The sequence below is a fragment of the Eleutherodactylus coqui genome, chromosome 4, assembly GCF_035609145.1.
Source record: "Eleutherodactylus coqui strain aEleCoq1 chromosome 4, aEleCoq1.hap1, whole genome shotgun sequence".
NCBI lineage: Eukaryota > Metazoa > Chordata > Amphibia > Anura > Eleutherodactylidae > Eleutherodactylus > Eleutherodactylus coqui.
The window spans coordinates 80,695,913-80,717,405 of NC_089840.1; the positions used below are offsets into that span (position 1 = coordinate 80,695,913).

Genomic DNA, 21,493 nt, shown 5'->3' on the forward strand with positions numbered 1-21,493 from the left:
GGAGTGTATATGGGCGTGAGCTGAGCAGGCGTGTATATGGGGGTGGGCCCAGCAAGCGTGTATATGGGGGTGGGCCGAGCGGACGTGTATATGGGGGTGAGTCTAGCAGGAGTGTATATGGGGGTGAGCCGAGCAGGCATGTATATGGGGGTGGGCCCAGCAGGAGTGTATATGGGCTGAGCCGAGCAGGCATGTATATGGGGGTGGGCCGAGCAGGAGTGTATATGGGGGTGGGCCGAGCAGGAGTGTATATGGGGGTGAGCCGAGCAGGCGTATATATGGGGGTGGGCCGAGCAGGAGTGTATATGGGGGTGAGCCGAGCAGGCGTGTATATGGGGGTGGGCCGAGCAGGAGTGTATATGGGGGTGAGCCGAGCAGGCGTGTATATTAGGGTGAGTCTAGCAGGAGTGTATATGGGGGTGAGCTGAGCAGGCGTGTATATGGGGGTGGGCCCAGCAAGCGTGTATATGGGGGTGGGCCGAGCGGACGTGTATATGGGGGTGAGTCTAGCAGGAGTGTATATGGGGGTGAGCCGAGCAGGCATGTATATGGGGGTGGGCCCAGCAGGAGTGTATATGGGGTGAGCCGAGCAGGCGTGTATATGGGGGTGGGCCGAGCAGGAGTGTATATTAGAGTGAGCCGAGCGGGCGTGCATATAGCGGTGAACCGAGCAGGCGTGTATATGGGGATGAGCCGAGAAGGCGTCTATATGGGGGTGAGCCGAGCAGGCACGTATACGGGGGTGAGCCAAGCAGGCGTGTATATGGGGGTGGGCCGAGCAGGTGCGTATATGGGGGTGGGCCGACCAGGCTTGTATATGGGTGTGAGCCGAGCAGGCGCGTATATGAGGGTAGGCCGAGCAGGCGTGTATATGGGGGTGGGCCGAACAGGCGTGTATATGGAGGTGAACCGAGTAGGCATGTATATGGGAGTGAGCTGAGCAGGCGAGTATACGGGGGGTGGGCTGAGCAGGTGTGTATATGGGGGTGAACCGAGCAGCCGTGTATATGGGGGTGGGCCAAGCAGCTGTGTATATGGTGGTGAGCTGAGCAGGAGTGTATATGGGGGTGAGTCTAGCAGGCATATATATGGAGGTGGGCTGAGCAGCCATGTATATGGGGTGAGCCGAGCAGGTATGTATATGTAGGTGAACTCAGCAGGCGTGTATATGGGGGTGAGTCTAGCAGGCGTGTATATAGAGGTGGGCCGAGCAGCCATGTATATGGGGGTGAGCCGAGCAGGGGTGTATGTGGGGGTGAGCTGAGCAGGTATGTATATGTAGGTGAACCGAGCAGGCGTGTATATGGGGGTGAGTCTAGTAGCCGTGTATATGGGGGTGAGTCTAGTAGCCGTGTATATGGGGGTGAGCCGAGCAGGGGTGTATTTGGGGGTGAACTCAGCAGGCGTGTAAATGGGGGTGAGCCGAGCAGGTATGTATATGGGGGTGAACTGAGCAGGCGTGTATATGGGGGTGGGCCGAGCAGGTATGTATATGGGGGTGAGCATATCAGAAGGTGTAACTGTCAGCTGAACAAGTGTGTAAATAAAAAAGATTTCCCCTTTAAAGAATAACAATGCCATTTCCCACCAGTTGCTCTTCCCGTCTAGCTGGTGCATGTACCGGAGCACACCGTCAAAGCAAAGACGTGGTTTTAGGTAACTTGTCATGTATGATCATTGTCATGTGAATATGTCTCAGGCACACTCAGCTGGTTCCAGGGAAAACTACAACTGACATAAATAGTGCAACTAAAGAGACTGAAAACAATTCTCTAGCATCACTCATCAAGGCAGACGTGCATGGACAGGGGTGGATAGTTTGTGAACCCACCATTAGGCCAGTAATACGGATGAGTGCCCGACCGCTGCTTTACTGACCTGAAGGTAAGAATCATACATCCCCATAATGCTCTGGGTTTTGGTCAGTAGACCCATGATTGCACTGGGACACACTGGCATATTAATGCACCCGTGATACCCTTGTGTGAAGCTGGCCTATGGATGTTTTCATACACAGCAATTTTTGCTGTGATAGGGCTGGCCATTTGCCTCCTGCCCACGGCCATGTCAGACTCACCCAGCATAATATCGCAGCAGAGTCCAACATGGTGCCCCACAAAGACCCCATACCTCTCCGGATTTGCCATGAGAGTACCGTCCAGCGAGCCATCGTGAATGCGCAGTGCAGCGAATAACACACTGGTGGTGGGCAGTGACGCAAAATAGAACATGCCGCAATTTCTTTCAGTAGAATTACGCAGCGTGAACATTGCAAAGCGAAAAGCTATTAAGTTCAATCGAACCTAATAGCTGTGGAAATCCGTCCGTGGGCATTAGGCCTTAAGGCAATAATATACCAATCATATAAATTCCTATCTTCCTATCGATACACAGTAAAAGAGCTTCAAGGTGACCACAGAACCTATTCTACTCTACTTAGGACACACGGATGGTCATCCTACAAATCCCTGCTTTATAGGTGGTACACCTGGCATACAACAGTTTCATTTGCTTTAGCAATATCTCTAAATGCAGGGTAGATGTGTATTCTTTGGTTCACAGCACTAGAGAGCTGAACACATAATCAAGGGAGCCACAAATCTTCTATGCTGCCTACCTGTCTTCCTCTTCCCCTCCCTCTCTGGGTTTGCACACTGACTGAAAAGTGACAGCTGTAAATTTAATACTCCCAACCCCACTTCAAGTGGTTGCAGGTTCTGTAAGCAGTACCGACATACTTTTGGTGTCACTTAAAGCCAGGAATCTTGGCTTTAAATGACACCTAAAACATGTTGGTAGCTCTGATAGAACCTGGGAATGCATCCGTTTGAAGTAGAACAATCCTTCTCATTCACTTATACAGTGAATGTATAAGACTGATCGATTTCTCGTTGAATGAGCCAACCATCTGTATAAACAGGCTGCATGAGTGAGTGAGCGAACTCTGACGTTGTTCGCTGGTTCAAATGATAAATCGGCTTGTCCAAACGGACCCTTAGCCTCTGTTCACACATAAGTCATGACTTCTGTTTATAACAGAGCCATAGTGGTTGTGCCAGATCCATTTACAAATGTACGCCAATGAATCCTGACAGACCCCACTGACTTTATACAGTAATTCCTTTGGAGTTCTGATATTTTGGATGTCAAGAACCGCACTGCAGATTGCACTGGGCATTTACTTTATACCCTGGAGGGCTGCCAAAATAGTAATAAGAGCAAAGTGAAGAAATATAGTAATCGAATACATGTTTGCCAAAAACTACACTGCAAATACTGAAAAATAGGAGAATGTAAAACAGAGTGACGAACTTAAAGGGGTTGTCTGGGACTTTTACTATTAATGACCTATCCTTGGGATAGTTCATAAATAGTTAATTGGTGGGGGTCTGTTCAGCAGAGGGAAAGTTTTGAACCAATTAGCTGTATCACCGTGCATGGGGTTGTATTAGGCCTTATGCACATGGCTGTGACGGGCTCCGCAAGCGGAATATCGCAGCGGAGTCCGTCACGGTGCCCCCTTAAAGACCCCATACTTACCTCCGGATCCGTTGCCCGAAGTCCCGTATGATGCTTCAGCGCGCATGCACACTGTTATATGACACGCCGGTGGTGTCACATGACCCGTCAGCAGCGTCATATGAAGCGGCCGAGGGTGTGCAGAGCGTTTATTCACGCTATACTTCCGCTGTGCTACAGTGTAAGTATAGCGTGATGGGCGGCTTTCATTGACTACAATGGAAACCGTCCATGCGTATACCCACAGCAAATAGGACATGCCGCGGGTAATTTCATGCTGCGGAATTCCGCAGCATGTACATTGAGCTATTAGTTTCAGTAGAACATAATAGCTGCAGTGAAATGCCACGGATTTCTAACGCGGATTTTCGACGCGTCTTACGCGGCGGAAATCTGGCCGTGTGCATTAGACCTTAATGAGGTTATCTAGGACTTTTATTATTGATTTCCTATCCTCAGGAGAGGTCATCAATAGTTGATTGGTGGGAGTCGAAAGCAGATAGCACTGTCAACATTGCACAAACCTGGTTTGCTACTACAGGCACAGATCCCATTGATTTCAATTGGAGCTGTACCTGTAATACCAATCCGGCCTGGCGATACAGTCCACTGAAAACAGGCCTAGAATCAATGGATCGGTGGGGATCCGGAGTGACGGACCTCCACCAATGAACTATTGATGGCCTCTCCTGAGGATAAAAAAGCAGTTGTAAAAGTCCTAGAAAAGCCCTCTTAATATTATACAACCACATGCACTGTGATACATCTCATTGGTTCAAAAGTTTCTCTCTGCTAGTTACCATTTTCTGGGCTTTTAATGGAATTTAAAGGGATCGTTTTATAAAGATAACCTCTAACCATATATCCTATTAGGTCAAATAATTATCATAGAGGTGGTGCCCACCCAGGCCCTCCATGAGCCATAGCATAGAGTCACTTTGTAAGAGCGCCTTTCTACCTGGTGGATTTGGGCGATCGATGTATTAGTGATGAGTGATGATCACTGATGACGCTACCACTTTAATCACAGACCATTTAGAATAACTAAGGGTCTTTTAGATGAGCCGATTTATTGTTTTAATAAGCTAGTGAGATCACTGCTAGCTTTGTTCGCTTGTGCAGCCTGTTTATACAGGCAGATACATTGTTGGCTCGTTCAAACAAGAAATTGTTCAGAATCGTTCAGTCTTACACATTCGCTGACTAAGTGACTGAATGAGCGCTGATTAAACCGAACGATATGTGATTATTTATGCCTTGACCTATCTTTGGCAGGAAATCTCAGAAGCCTCCATAGACTCCTACGGGAGACTATAAGAGGCTGTCGTCAAAGGGAGATTAATTCCTCAGCAGTGCAATGCTGGGTTACCCTTCAGGGGAGAATAAGGAAATCCGCAGCAGCGCGATACCAGGGTTCCCCTGTAGGGGAGAATATAAAATACCCAGCAGCTGGGGAATTCCTTATTCATCCCTGTAGGGGAACCCCAGCATCCCATTGCTGGGGAATCCCTTATTCTCCCCTGCAGGGGAACCCCAGCATTGTGCTCCTGGGGAAACCCTTATCCTCTCCTGCAGGGAACCCCAACATCTAGCTGAGATGAAGGGAGTCCCCAGCGATGAAGGGAAGCCCCTTCATCTCTGTGGCGGGGCTTCCCTTCACTGGAGAGAGAGATGATGGGGGTTCCCCTGGGGACTCCTCCCATCTCTCTCTCTTCAGCAGCACATATTTTGGTCAGTCCCAGCCATGTGAATGGTCCTGTCCCTCGCAATGAGTGCTGCAGAAGATCTCCCGCTTAGACGATTTTCTGCGGTGCCAGCTACAATTTTTTTCACACAGCTATCAGCTGTGTGATTTTGTAGCCTACGTGAATGAGCCCTGAGCAAGTGCTATGCTAATTTCTATCACTTATTCTAGGTGTTGGTATGTAATGTAATGTACTATTAAAACATGACACATAGTGTACATTACCCATATCACAACGTACTTTGCACACCCGCACCAGACATGTATGCACAATGCCTCCTTTCTCTTCTAATCTCTGTTTCTAGAATGCCCCTCGTGATCACTACGGCGTTACACCAATATCCCCATCCCATTCATTGTATCTAGAGTAACTCATTAGGTGCAGTTACAGTAATTAACGCTTGCTTCAGCCATCTGTCACCATTCATTACCAGATAACATCTGTCAAGATCTACGTACGAGCACCATCCACTGTAGCAATGGCCACAGCACCTGTCAGCATTTTGAACCTGAAACGAAGGCCACAGTCACACTTGAAGTTTTTGGTGCGTTTCTGAAACACAGCAAAAATAACCCATATTAAAAAATGAATGTGGTTTTCCAGAATTCCTGTTTTTATCTCATGCTTCCCATTGCATTGCCTTTTTTGGAAATGCAATAAAAGCTACATTTTATCTATGAGGGCTTAGTCACACGGGCAGTTTTTTGCGCGATTTGCGCACAAAAAATCGTGTGACCAAAGCCAGCGTCGCGGCTTAAAAAAATGCTGCTAGCAGCGTTTATCAGCCCAAAGGGCTCGGTCACACGGGCGTTTTACGCTCAAAAAGAGCGCTGCCCGCTATCCTCTGCCACAGCTCTATTGCCGGCTCCATTGAATTCAATAGGAGAACATCGTTCTCCTCTGTCACAGCTATGACAGCTGTGGCAGAGGAGAATGATCTTTAGTATATGTTCTCAATGGGGTCGGCGCTGCTGCCGCCGGCCCCATTGAGCGCACATACAAGAACACCGATTTGCGCAGAATCGTTGTGTCATATAATTTTCGGCACATCCGCATAAAAAAACAGACATGTGACCAATCCCATTGCAAAGCATTGGGTATATATAGATGCGGATCGCAAGCGCATCTGCAAATCGGGCAAAAAACGTCCATGTGAATGAGCCCTGAGTGTGCTGTAAGTCCTGCTTTTCCTGTAAACTGTTTTTAAAAACTTCATGTGGCTTTTAAAACTGCATGTATTTTTTTAAAGATATTTTTCTACTACTTTTTTTGCTGCTGAAACACACAAAAAATGCACCCGAACTGTCAAATGTGAACGCCACCTAAGTCCCCTACAGCCATTATTTCCTCCTAGTCCTAAGCCGGACTAGCAACACTAAGGCCGGCTTCACGCTGGTAAGGGCGATATCGGGCTGTGATTCACGACCCTATATCGCCCTCACAATCCTTCTGAAAACTGCAGACTTTCTCCACTGCAAATTCATGCTCAGAACCAACAACCTCGCCCTCCATCATGCCAAACAAGTCTTCTTCACCTCTCTCATCTCCTCACTATCTCACAACCCTAAAAGACTCTTTGACACTTTTCACTCCATTCTCAGCCCTAAACTACAGCTCCCAGTGACGGATCTCAGTGCTGAAGAGCTGGCTGCTTACTTCAAAAAGAAAATCATGACATCAGGCAGGAAATCATCTCCCGATCCCAGATTAGCCCCGACCCTAGTCTCTTCAGTACTGCATCTAGCTCCTGTTCATTGTATGTACTCAGACCAATGACAGAGGAAAAAGTCTCCAGATTGCTCTCCTCTCCTCGCCCCACCACCTGCGCTAGCGCCCCCCTCCCCTCACCCATCCTCCGGTCCCTCTCCCCGGTGGTCATCCCCCATCTCACTGCTATATTTAACCTCTGCCTGACCTCTGGCATCTTCCCCTCCTCATTCAAACATGCCATCATATCCCCACTGCTAAAGCAACTGACCCTTGACTTGACCGATGCTGCCAACTACCAACCCATCTCAAATATCCCCTTCATCTCCAAACTATTAGAATGCCTGGTTTACTCCTACCTTGTAAGCTATCTATCAGAAAACTCTATTCTTAACCCCCTACAGTCTTGCTTCCGCCCCCTACACTCGACAGAAACCGCCGACTAAAGTGTCAAACGACCTCCTGATGGCCAAATTGAGTACGACTACTCCCTACTGATCGTCCTTAATCTATCCATAGTATTTGACACTGTTGACCACAAACTCCTCCGCAATATGCTTCGCTTCATCGGCCTAAAGGACATTGCTCTGTCCTGGTTCTCCTCCTACCTATCTGACCGCTCTTTCAGTGTCTCCTTTGCTGGCTCTACCCCCCTCCTCTTCCTCTTGCTGTTGGGGTTCCCCAGGGCTCGGTCCTCGGCCCCCTCCTCTTCTCCATCTACACAGCCCTTATTGGACAAACCGTCAGGAGATTTGGCCTTCAGTACCATCTCTATACTGACGACAACCAGTTATACACCTCTTCCAGTGACATCTCTACACCTTTCCTCCAAAACAACATTGACTGTCTGTCCGCTGTCTCTAACACTATGTCATTTCTCTTCCTAAAACTGAATCTCTCAAAAACTGACCTACTGGTGTATCCGCTCTCTTCCAACCAGCCTCATCCTGACATCTCCATCTCAGTGTGTGCCACCACTATAACTCCCAGATGCCCGCTGCCTTGTGGTGATATTCAACCCCGATCTCTCCTTTACCCCCTATATCCAATCTCTCGCCCAAACATGTCAGCCGCACCTCAAGAACATCACAAGAATCCGCTCTTTTCTTACCTTGGACTCGCTAAAAATGCTCACTGTTGTCCTCATCTACTTTTGGCTCGATTATTGCAACTTGCTGCTGATAGGCCTGCCCCACACCAGTATCTCCCCTTTCCAATCCATCCTTAATGCAGCAGCCAGGCTCATCTTCCTGTCCAGCCGCTACTCGGACGCCTTTGCCCTGTGCCAGTCACATCACTGGATGCCTATCAAATATAGAATTCAATTCAAACTCACTACCTTCATCCATAAAGCTCTCCATAGCACCGTGCTGCCTTACATCACCTCCCTCATCTCAATCCACCACCCAGCCCGCGCCCTCTGCTCTGAGGTCAGACTAAGGCCTCCTTCCCACGAGCGTGACGGGCTCCGCCGCGTAATATTCCGCAGTGAAGCCCGTCACGGCGCCCCCCAGAGACCCCATACTTACCAGCGGAAGATAGCGTGAAGACGCTTCCCCACCCACCGCCGTCGCGTCATGTGGCACGCCCACCGCGTCACATGACGCGGCCGGCCGTGTCACGTGACGCGCCGGCCGTGTCATATGACGCGCGGCGGTAGGCGGGGAAGCGTTTTTTCACGCTATCTTCCGCTGGTTGCAGCGGGAGATAGCGTGAACGGACGGCTTCCATTGACTGCAATGGAAGCCGTCAGCGCGTACACCCGCGGCAAATAGAACATGCTGCGGGTGAGGACGGGAGTTTTCACGGTGCGTAATTCCGCGGTGGAATTACGCATCCTGAGCATTGTGCTATTAGGTTCAATAGAACCTAATAGCATGGGGCAACGCAGCGGATTTTTGCCGCGGATTTACGCGGCGTAAATCCGTTCGTGGTAAGGAGGCCTAAGTGACTCTTTAATTTGAACCTCTCTCTCCCACCTCCAAGAATTCTCCAGATCCGCACCAATTCTCTGGAATGCACAACCCCCAAACTATCCGGGTAATCTCTGACATGCACAACTTCAGGCGTGCTCTAAAAATGCACCTCTTCAGGGAGGCATACCACATCCCCTAAACTAAACCCCTTTGTACTCCGCCTGATAATATGCTCCCTGTTCTACTGACTGCAATCCCTGCTAGCCGCAATCATCCACTCCCTGCAGTCATACCGATTCAGCCACTATACTGCCTAAGCCCCATTTAGACACAACAATTGTCGCTCAAAATTGGCTCAAAAGCCGTCTTTTGAGCGATAATCTTTGTGTCTAAATGGGCCCATCTTTCAGTTTTCTGCCGAACTACGGTTTTCAGTTCTGCTTGAAAAACGGTGTTCACCAGAGTAGCTGATAAGCAGGACCACAGGCTGTGTCTGCTGTCCATGGTGCTGAATTCTTCAAGGGAGACTGTGGCTGAACAATACAGCTAATTACAGAGCTCAGACCTCCTGCTGAGTTCTGTAACACCTCCCAGAAGCTCATTTGCATGCAAATGAAGCTGATAAGTACTAAAAGCAATTAGTGCGTATTAGTACTTTTATGCAAAACGATCACTGATCTTTCAATCTTTTGAAAGATATCTGTGTGTTAAATGCTTCTAGTCTCTCTTTGTGCAAATGAGAATAGAGCTGATCCCTCTGCACTTCAGATACTTGTAGACAGCTATTAAGTCTTTTCTCAACCTCAAAGGACATGGTTTGCAGACCGCTCACCATCGAGGTAGCTATTCTCTGAATTTGCTCCAGTTTGTCTATGTCTTTTTTAAATTTAGTTGCCCAGAACTGGACACATTATTCCAGATGAGGTCTGACTAAGGAAGAGTAGAGGGGGATAATGACCTCACGTGATCTAGACTCTATGCTTCTCTTAATTCATCCCAGAATTATTTGCCTTTTTTTGCTGCTGCTTCACATTATTGACCCATGTTCAGTCTATGATCTATTGGTATACCCAAGTCTTTTTCACATGTGCTGCTGCTTAGCCCAATTCCTCCCATTCTGTATGTACTTTTTTCATTTTTCTCGCCCAGATGTAAGACTTTGCATTTCTCCATGTTAAATACCAGTGTGTTAGTTGCTGCCTACTGTTAAAGCTTGTCTAGATCTTTTCCAATCCTCTCTCTTTCCTAGTGTTAGCTATCCCTCCTAGCTTTGTGTCGTCAGCAAATTTCATCAGTTTCCACTCAATTCTCTCATCTAGATAGTTTAAAAAACTGTTGAATAACACTGGGCCTAGGACAGAGCCTTGTGTTACCCCACTTCATACATTCTTCCACCTGGCTGTGCAGCCATTTATGACCACTCTTTGAGTACCATCGCTCAGCTAGTTGTGAACCCACCTAACAGTTGCCTTGTCAATCCCATATTTGGTCATTTTTCAATAACTATGGTATGAGATACTTTGTCAAATGCTTTACTAAAGTCAAGATATACTATATCTATCACATTGCCCTGATGAACCCAGTCAGTGATTCTGTCATAGAAGGAAATTAGATTCATCTGGCATGACTTGTTTGTTACAAACCCATGCTGGCTCTGGTTAATTGGTATTCCCATATATTAGTATTGTATATACAGTTGTTTTGCATAATGTATAAATGAATGCCCAGTAAAGTCTACTTTTCACACAAAGAGTCATCATTCTGGGTTCACATATTTCTAATGTAATTATTTTACTATTATTTTTACAATTTGTTTTTTTTTAATAAATGGGAATGCTTCCCAGACAGTGGAAAAGGATAAATCATTCCTTCCTCTTCCTCTATTGGGATTTGTTCTCACATTAAAAATACACATCCCTCTTTGGAGGTTTTTCCTGCTACATTTTACCAACAACTATATTGCTACAAATTGTATAAAACATCATGACAATCCTCAATTATCATCTCAACTGTACGTATTTTAACAGTGAACGTCACCCCCAAAACCACCATATATTGTGGTGACTGAAAAATAAATGCATATAATATATCCTAATACTAACTAATACTCTTACTACTGACCCTCACATTTTCTATCATTGCACTAATATACAGCGTGGGCCACAAAAAAGTAGCCGGCACTACACTGTTATGAAAGCTGTCTGAAAGAATATCTATCTTTGTGGCCTATACCAACCAATCACAGCAACAGCTTTCATTTCTTAATCTGCTGAAGTAAAATGAAAGCTGTGCTGTGATTGGTTCCTATGGGCAACAAAGATTTTCTTTTAGACAGCTTTCAGAAGAGTGTGGTGTCGGACTACTTTCCGTGGCCCCCTTTTTATAAGTTACAACTAAACTAGCACTAACCACCGGAAGAAAACCATGAAATATCAGTCCCCAGGCATAGTATCATGCTAAATTCAATCCTTTTACAACACCATAGAACGGTACATACTGTATGTTAGCATGTGTTATAAGAACACATACAGCTTACGCTACTGTAATTTTATGCAGCATCCACAGTGTCTAGTGGGAATCCCGAGCAGCGGACTTCTGCCGACTATTGTTGACCTATACGGAGGATACATCATCAACAGTAAAGGGCCGGGAGAAGCCCTCTCAGGCTCTGTTCACGTCAGGAACATCATTGGGAGCCTCTGGCACGAAATCCCAGATGAAATAGATGAATAGTGTAGTCAATGGGACCAATCGTGTGCCATTTGTTTGTCATTGGATGGATCTATCCCCGGGTGACATTCCATATTCCTTTTCCCATGATGGCACAGAAATGCAGAATGTCCAAATGCAAGTGTGAACTTAGCCTCAAAGGTACTAACTTGACTGAGACCCATCATCAGAGGTGTACCTTAAAGCTATAAAGTCCCAATGCAAAATCTGTAACAGGACGTTCCACCTACCATGTGCCAACTATAATACTGATGTCGCCAAGGCTGTGGAGTCGGTAAGCCAAACCCCTGACTTCTCTATGACTTATGATTTTCAAGTGATAAATTTGCTGTAATAAAATAGTAACATCAGGTCTTTTATAACCAATAGGCTGGGTTCACACGACCATATGTTCATTGTGTATTACCTGCACAGTTTTTGCAGTAGCAATTTGCCATACATTTTATGTGCCACTCACACGAGTCACGCAAAATACGCACGCAAAAAGAAAAAAATCTTGGCATGCAATATCTTGACGCGTATTACGCACGCATGCATGCCAACGTCATGCATAGGAATTGGCGGAACGCAGCCAGTGTCATCGTCTACTTGCTACTTGCTCACGGCGGCACACAGGCAAACCAGTTGTTTAAGCCCAGCCGTATGACTAAAGAATCAAGCTATTTAGATAAAACATAAAATATACTTATTAGTATACAGTTTCATAACACAAAACTTTAGTAAATTATAAATACCCAATAACTGTGCACAATTTGTTGCATATTCCCATTCACAAGAATTTAGGAAAGCTTTGAAATGTCCTATAAATACTTTGTTTAATGAATATATTTTTAGGCATTTCAAAACTTTCCTAAGTTCCTATGAAAGAAAATAAGCAACAAATTCTGCACTGAATTTATTATACTATATTTATAATTATATATATATATATTATTTTTTTTTTATGAGCCGGAATCTATATTTCTACTGACTAAGACTCCACCAAAATGAGTCTCTGACTCTGACTCCCCAGACATGGATGTTGCCTTTGGGCCCCCTCAGACATCAGAGATTAGGTGCAACTCTACCTCTGTTCCTCTATAGCTATACCTCACTAACATTAGCATTTACATAAATAACTTATTTACAACTCACTGGTCAGGGGTTCCATCAGATCCGTCTCAAAGTACTGGAAGAAAAACCACTGCGCATAGTGCTTTTTTCTTCTGTTGACAGGCCGGACAGCTGAATGAAAACCAAAGGGACCCCATTATAGTCAATGGAGTCCATACTGCGCTGTTTGGTTCCATCCTGAGATGGAGCAGTTCAGCCGTGAAGATTCCCTTTTCCTGTGTAGTAGCCCAGAACTAGTGGGGCCCCTCCAAATGTCTGTCTCGTGCCATTGTCTTGTCATGGTCTTATTTGTAGTGTGCATTTGGTATGTGTATTGCATCTCTGCAGCACTGAATGAGTTAATGTCTGGGTTATGTCTGAGAAATGTATCGTGCTGTAGGTCATGTGATTATGTCATATATAAGTGTTTGCGAGGATGCTATGCTAGCTAGTCTATGCAAGAGAGTCTGAAAGTAGTCAGAAAGAGGCAGTCCAAGAGTGCGAGTGCAGGAAGTTCCGCTCTCAAGTCCATGAGTGACCCCCGAAGACATTTATCTGTCTGTGTGTGGAGAATGGAGCAAGATGAGCGATTTCCTTCTTCTTGGCCTAGGCCTACCCTCCCCAGGATGTGTCAGTACTACCACTAAGCACTGAGAGAGAGAGAAAGAAGGACCACTGCTTAAGAGAGAAAGGGCACCAGAGTGTGAGTGTTTTCTGGTAAAATGTTGGAGAGAGAAAGTGAGTCACTGAGAGTGGGATCACGTAGATAACTAGGACTGTGGATTGTCCAGATTACACTGAGAGTCCTCCCTGTCACACCACCTTCTATGCGCGTAATTGTGCTAAAGTTACAGTAAACGGACATTACCGACCTTTCCCGGTTTGTCCAGAAAGTTTTCCTGTGTTGATTAAGTTATTTACTTCATCAAGATTCACCACAGAGGATGGAATGGTGGCGTCACGAGTGACAAAGAACTTTAAGGTAACTCCTGGTTACTTTTCCCTGTGACCTACCCCCAGCAGTAACTTGGACGGGTCCTGAGCTACCCCCAGGGAAGGAGATGGTAGAGCCACCGTGACATACTTATTCTCATTTACCCTGTCATCTCCTCGGCTGTGGGCCCACTCCTCGGATGCTGCACCTGCTCCCAGAATGCAGCAGGAAAGTGAAACCCAGAGACGCAGGTGTGAAACCACCCTAATATACCACAGCACTTCACTGTAGACTAAAACAACGGCCCCCACCTCTACTAAAACTCACAGCACCTACCACCCACACCCATAATACCTGTAATCACCAATCACTATACTAATCCTAAATATAACCATATGCTGGGCTAAACTATTAAGGACTTGCCAATGTCTTGTAACAAAGTACATTAAATCACATAATGAACACGTCCACAACCACAATCCACGTCTTCAAAACACCACAAACCTGACAACACCCAAAGCATCTATCAATTTACAGTATACACTCAGCTCATTGGACCGTCGTCAGCTGTGTTTAGAATTAAAAAACATTTGTTCAGCCTCAATACTAATGTGATATCTTACAATGATTTATAAAAACATATTGTACAAACATATTGTACGCGCTTGTTCACATCGGCACTTGCCGCCATCATAACTTTCCATTCTGTTGCAGTATAGGAAAAGAACAAGGAAAATATCGGCGCCGGATTGACCCCACTGAATTTAACGGGAACTGTCAGGTTTCCATTGTAGTGTCTGGCAATATACTGGAAATAAATAGTGCTGCATGTGGTGTGTTTTTTCCAGTAATTTAGTGGAAACTGCAATAGAGGCTCGGAATGTAACCTGTGGTACAGATGCGAACGAGCCTTAAGGGTTAATTTACATCAGTGTTTTGATTTTAGTTTTTTATTGGAACAGATACGGTAGTAAAGCAGAATTCAAATGGAAACAAACAGAAACCATGGATGCAGTAGACAGATCTGTAAATAAAAAACTAATGTTTCTAAGAGTTTTTCACCTACTTTCATTTAGATCCGTTTTTCAGGGATCTGTTTTTTAAGTTTACTTCACATGGGTGAGCGTGATATCAATCCATGAATCACAGCCCAATATCACGCTTGCCAACATGTGAATGAAGGCTCTAGTACCCTATTGTACCGCCTCTAGCTTGGATACAAGATGTGATACAGGCGGGCAAAGAGGGCCTAGTACCCTGTTGTACAGCCTCTAGCTTCGATACAAGATGTGAAACAGGTGGGTATGGAGGCTATAGTACCCTGTTGTGCCGCCTCTAACTTGTATACAAGATGTGACACGGGCAGCCATGGGGGCATACAGGTTCTGTATAGTATCCTGCAGCATATCACTCCACATTTGCTGTAATTGAGCCTCTAGATCGTGCAAACTGGTAGGCTATTGAAGTTGGTGTCCCAAATGGTCCCATACATGCTCTACTGGCAATAAATCTGGCGACCAGAGAGGCCATGGAAGTGTTGTGAGGACATTCCTGTAACCCCCTTGCTGTGGGCGGCCGAGCATTATACTGCTAGAAAATACCTCTTGGAAGCCACCATGAGAGGAACACATGTGGCTGCAGGATGTCCTGAACATATGGCTGAGCTGTCATTGTCCCTCATACCACTACTAGGGGTAACCAACTGTTGTATCCAATGGCCCCCAGACAATCCACCGTGTGCCGCTCCACAGCAAAGGCAGGATTAAGCGTTTTTCTGTAGTCCTCCAAACATGAAGGCAGCCGTTATCAGTACCCAAACTAAACCTACTTTCGTCGCTGAAGACAACTGGTTCCACTTTGTAGCAGTCCAGTTTTGTCTTTCACGGCACCGGTGCAAACAGAGGTGACAGTGGATGTTAAAGGCAAAACATGCAATGAGACCAAATATCCTTCAGCCAAGCACCTGGAAATGGTTTAGACAGACACAGGGGCTGTAATGATGGTGCTACCCGTTTCTGGATGGCGGACAACGAAACAGTTGGAGCTGCTCATGCTTGCCAGATGATCCTCTCTACTGGTGGTCTGTCGAGGGTGTCTTGATCCCGGTTGCCTTGTTTGCCATCACGCATCCACTGGTCCCAACAGCTCCTAACAGTTTGATTAGAATGGCCCAGGTGGTGGGCAATTCGTCAATACGACCATCCAGCTTCCCACATCCCAATAATGCGCCCCCTTGACTCTGTTAACAGGGTGAAATCTCTTCTCTGCGTCATAGAAGTGTCTGGTGGTCAACAAGCTCTACACAAGCGGAAGAAGAGGTCACTACACACAAGGAGCCTCTGAGAGCCTTTTTATAGGCCAAGGAGGGAACCATGTTTAGGGTCTCAGGTGACAAGACCGTTCATCTAGTAGAAGCAGAAACCAAAAATGGCAACAGCATGCAAAATAAATTTTACTATCAGGGGTATACATACCTATAATCAATACTCTAACCACATTAAATAAAGCAAGGTTCTTGGTATATAATTCGATCAAATTGCATTGACCATCTACCAACGTCCAGGTGACCAAGCTCTCAGATGGGTCCTAACGCTAATACCCGGTGGTAAATCTCAACCTGGGAGAGCTCGGTTCCTACTTCTCAGAATGCTCCTCTCTTGGGAATAAGCCTACAAATAAAACCAGGGAAGACCGTTCATCTAATCACAACTGTAATCATTTACATATATGCCTGAGATGTAACTGCATGCCGGGTTTTGCAGCACAATAACTCCTTCTAGATGATTGATCTTTTTTGCTAAAGAATGTGTAATGTTAAAAAAAACAGATGTTTGATTTCCGTTTTTGAAACAGAAATAATAGTGCAGACTGCTGCGCTATTGTGTCAGAGAAAAAAAAAACAGAAATCAAACACAATGGAATTAAATGGAGCATAGCTGAAGTTTAGAAAATCCTATTGGAATCAATAGGCCTTAAAACGAAACCAATGTCTTCTCTTTTTCAGCTCCTTTGGAGAAAAGCAAAACAGAAATCAAAAACGGTGCTGTGAATGAGCCAGTACTAATAAAGGTGCGACCATTCAGGACCAAAACATTGCATTGATTAGGACCCATTGGTGCATTGCATCCAATATCTTCCACCTATGTCTGCGTCATGCTTTTTAGGGCTCTTACACACTGGTGTATTTCCACACGTTTTTGCAGCACGCAGAGAATAGAACCCATTGACTTCAATGGATTCATTCACATCTCCTTTATCTGTATGCGAAAAAATAGGGCCTGCTCTATTTTTCTGTGCATTTACGCACCAAAAGTCTCCATAGAAGTCTATGGAAGGTGTGCAGATGTGCATGCAATGCAAACAAAAATGTGCAGTTGCGTGAAAAAAGAACACATTTTGACCTCATTAGTAGAGATGAGCGAGCATACTCGTTAAGGACAAATACTCAAGCGAGTATTGTCCTTTTCGAGTACCTGCCCGCTTGTGAGAAAAGATTTGGGTGCCGGCGGGGGTGAGCGCTGTGTTGCGGGAGTGAGCAGGAGGGAGCGGGGGAAGAGATCTCCCCTCCGTTCACCCCTGCCGCCCCCCACCGGCACCCGAATCTTTTCTCACGAGCGGACAGGTACTCGAAAAGGACAATACTCGCTTGAGTATTTGTCCTTAACGAGTATGCTCGCTCATCTCTACTCATTAGGAGGAATAGCCATTTAAATCAGGGCAAAGGTGCATTGCGCAGGCAAATACACATGCCCTGCATGCGCAAAAAAGTACAGTACAATGCGCAAACACGCTCGCAAATCAGCCTCATTCATAGCGCAAATACGTTGCGCTGAAACATCTGCATTGTGCATACGCTTGTGTGAGGGAGCCTTGAAGGGGTTTTCTGTGGAAACACTATTGATGACCTATCATCAGGATAGGTCATCCATAGTTGATCGTCCAGGGTCCGCCGCTCAGGACCCCGACTGATCAGCTGTGTGGGCGCAAGCTGTCAGCTCTGCAATGAAATCAATGGGGGCCGTGCCTGCAGTTACAAGAGCCAGCCACTACATGGGAGGTTGGCGCGGAGACTTCCGCTCCGACCTCTGTTATTGCGGTGCTGACAGCATACGCCTGCTAATCGGTCGGGGTCCTGAGCGGCAGACCCCGGCCGATAAACTATTGATGACCTATACTGATGATAGGTCATTAATAGTATTTCCACGCAAAACCCCTTTAACTCTTTCCTTTTAGAATATGACCCTTGCTTCCCCTTTCACCTTACCTCTCACTTTACTGCTTGCTGCAACTTCTACACTCCCATCTTGTTACATTGTTGCAATTACCAAATTCAACTTTTTAAATCAAACACATAACCTACCCAATCTAAATGAGAATATATACCGTACGCTAGTCTACCGTCACCATTCACCCCCAACTATACCGTACAGTATAAAGCTTAGTCTCCTGTATATACAGCAATATTCCAACTCAATCAAAAGCTCATCTCTGAATGGAACACCTGAGTATCTGTAACCCTGAGGAAGCCAAGCGATATAACGATATTAGATTCTGACTAATTTAAGATCTGAGTATCATAGCTCTTTTATATATATAGTGCAAACCAAACATACACAGCAGGCATGTTACGTAGCATTGTTTAGATAACAGATAGAAAATGAAACAAAAACATGAATTGCAACATTGTGATACATTTTGTATCTACTGTGACCTGAAAACCCATAACCTGTATATCCAGTATGCGTGACAGTAAAATATCCTATGTGACTACTCAGATAACCAAGTACTTGTCACAATTGCACGATTCCCACGAACATTTTCCTAAAAATTCAGTTGATCACACCCCATTATTTTGCTTTCATAGTGATCCCTGTTCACACCTGCAGAGTGCAGATCAACTACTACTACAGTGCTGTGCAGAATAACTGCATCCATTGCAGCAGTCCCTCCGCACCTAGAGCTGCAGGCACCTCCATGGGGCCACACATAGCCCCCGAGTCCAGCCGGTAGAGGTGCACCATGCTGCAGAATAGTCATCATGTCTCACCTTCCTCTTCTCCCATGTGTTCCTCACTCCAGGAGCAGCACAGTAACATCAACCTCATTCACCCCACGTGTGTGAGGCCTCAGCTCAGGGTGTCCCAGTGTGTATGTCCCTGTGCTCAGTGACTGAGTGTCCCGCCTCTAGCTGAGCTTCCCTGCTTGTCCCTTGCATGGGAAGCACTGCTATCCACAGATGCTACACAGCCGAATGGGAGGAGGATGGACAACCATGTAGATTTCCCTGGGAAAGATGCTCCTCTATAGAGAGGCTGGAAGCGTTATGTCACAGGCAGCCTTGCATCAGGCAGAAGCCATTCGCTGAGGATTCGCCACAATGCTGCGTCAAACCTGAGCACAGCAATTACCACGTTCTAGGATTACATCACCCCGTACGCAGCACTCCCCCAGACTCCACCTTGTCATATCATTATATGTTTATACCGCACAGGGCTAAAGAATCAGCACTATTGGTTCTGGGTCGCGGAAGATCCGCTATCACGTGGAATCATTTCCAACATGCGAGATAAAGTATGGATTACATGACACATCCAAAAATGATATTCGCATAAATATTTCATTTTGGTGTCAGAAGCTTGAGACAGAAGAGTAGCACGGGCGTAAGAGCATTTCTGCGTGCATTTGCGCAATGGGAGTTACATATTTGCACGCATGCTTTACTGTGTTTTTTGCGCACGCAAATCATGCGTATTTGCTTGCGCAAAAAAACATGCAACCATGGTCCCAGTCATTGAAATGGGCAATTAGTGTAATTAGTTCAATATGTGTTCTTTCTCTGCACAAATATACAGGACAATAGAATATGGTATATATATATATATATATATATATATATATATATATACCCTGTTTCCCTGAATATAAGACATACCCTGAAAATAAGACATAGCATGATTTTCCAGAATTTTTGAGGATGCAAAATGACTTTTCAGCCTTTTTGAGGATGCTTGAAATATAAGCCCTACTCCAAAATTAAGCCCTGCTAACAGTTCATTAAAAAAGTCAATTTAAATAGTGTCCAGGCAGCTATACATGTAAAAAAGTTAAACCTTTTTGAACAAAAATTAATATAAGACACTGTCTTATTTTTGGGGAAACACGGTGTGTGTGTGTATATATATATATATATATATATATATATATATATATATATATGTATATATATTACTGCACAAACAAAATGTGCGTGCAAAATACGCCTATGTTAACAAACTTGTTGAAATTAAAGGGTTCTACTGGCTGCGTATGTTTTGTGCATAATATGCTGCGTAAATACATTTATGTGAATGCAGCCTGATTTTTCAGCGTTGCGAAAGTGAGTGAAAACGCATGATTTTGAAACCAATGATTTCAATGGTTTCACTCACTTCAAGTTGCGATAAAAAACTGCGATATCGCCCATTGTTGTCAACGAGGCTGGCGGCAGCAGCAATGCCGGCCCCATTGAAATCAATGGGAGAAGATCGCGAAAGAGCTTTGGAATCTCCCAGAGAGAGGAGGATACATATCTCCCCACGATTGGGGAGATGGAGGGCAGGGCTTTTTTCCAGGGCTTCCCCGGAATATCAATGGAAACAGAAATGTTCAATGTGACCCCTTTGTCACATGGGGCCTGTAGTCAGGTTCCTGCTGTACACTTTGTAGGTATCATGACTGACTGATGCAATGGCTTCTGGGATGCGTCCTCACAGATCCTGCATGGTGGGTGGTGAGGGGGGCATGTAGACACTAACCCTTCCCTAGAGGAAAATACACAAAGAGTAAGGGGTCGAATGATTTTCGTTTATAGATGCAACCTTTTTTCTTAAAATTGGAGCACCATTTACAAATTGTGTGCTCACCGTGTGGATCTTCAGCAAACTGTGCTAAAAAATAACGCGCCAGTTTCATTTAATCTCAGCAGTATAAGAAATAACAACCAATCACAGCACAGCTTTCATTTTACCTCAGCAGTATAAGAAACAGCAACCAATCACAGCGCAGCTTCCATTTTACCTCAGCAGTATAAGAAACAGCAACCAATCACAGCTTTTCTTTTATCTCAGCAGTATAAGAAACAGCAACCAGTCACAGCGCAGCTTTCATGTTACCTCAGCAGTATAAGAAACAGCAACCAATCACAGCGCAGCTTTCATTTTACCTCAGCAGTATAAGAAACAGCAACCAATCACAGCGCAGCTTCCATTTTATCTCAGCAGTATAAGAAACAGCAACCAATCACAGCTTTTCTTTTATCTCAGCAGTATAAGAAACAGCAACCAGTCACAGTGCAGCTTTCATGTTACCTCAGCAGTATAAGAAACAGCAACCAATCACAGCACAGCTTTCATATTACCTCAGCAGTATAAGAAACAGCAACCAATCACAGCGCAGCTTTCATTTCACCTCAGCAGTATAAGAAACAGCAACCAATCACAGCGCAGCTTTCATGTTACCTCAGCAGTATAAGAAGTAGCAACCAATCACAGTGCAGCTTTCATTTTACCTCAGCAGTACAAGAAATAGCCACCAATCACAGCACAGCTTTCATGTTACCTCAGCAGTATAAGAAACAGCAACCAATCACAGAGCAGCTTTCATTTTACCTCGGCTGTTTAAGAAACAGCAACCAATCACAGCACAGCTTTTATTTTACCTCAGCTGTGTAAGAAATGGCAACCAATCACAGCCCAGCTTTCATTTTACCTCAGCAGTATAAGAAATAGCAACCAATCACATCGCAGCTTCACACTGGCGAGGGCTATATCAGTCCGTGATTCAAGGCCCAATAACACCCTTGCAATACATGT

General features: G+C 45.3%; 1 protein-coding gene across 1 annotated transcript in view; it reads right to left on the reverse strand.

The window, feature by feature from the left end:
- LIMK1 (LIM domain kinase 1) overlaps window positions 1-18,866 on the reverse strand; it is a 101,218-nt gene extending 82,352 nt beyond the window's left edge. The window contains exon 1 of the mRNA XM_066599733.1: window positions 18,691-18,866. Coding sequence (XP_066455830.1) covers window positions 18,691-18,748 — 58 coding nt within the window. The 5' untranslated portion in view covers window positions 18,749-18,866. The remainder of the gene's footprint in view (window positions 1-18,690) is intronic.
- Between the last annotated feature and the right edge of the window lie 2,627 nt (window positions 18,867-21,493).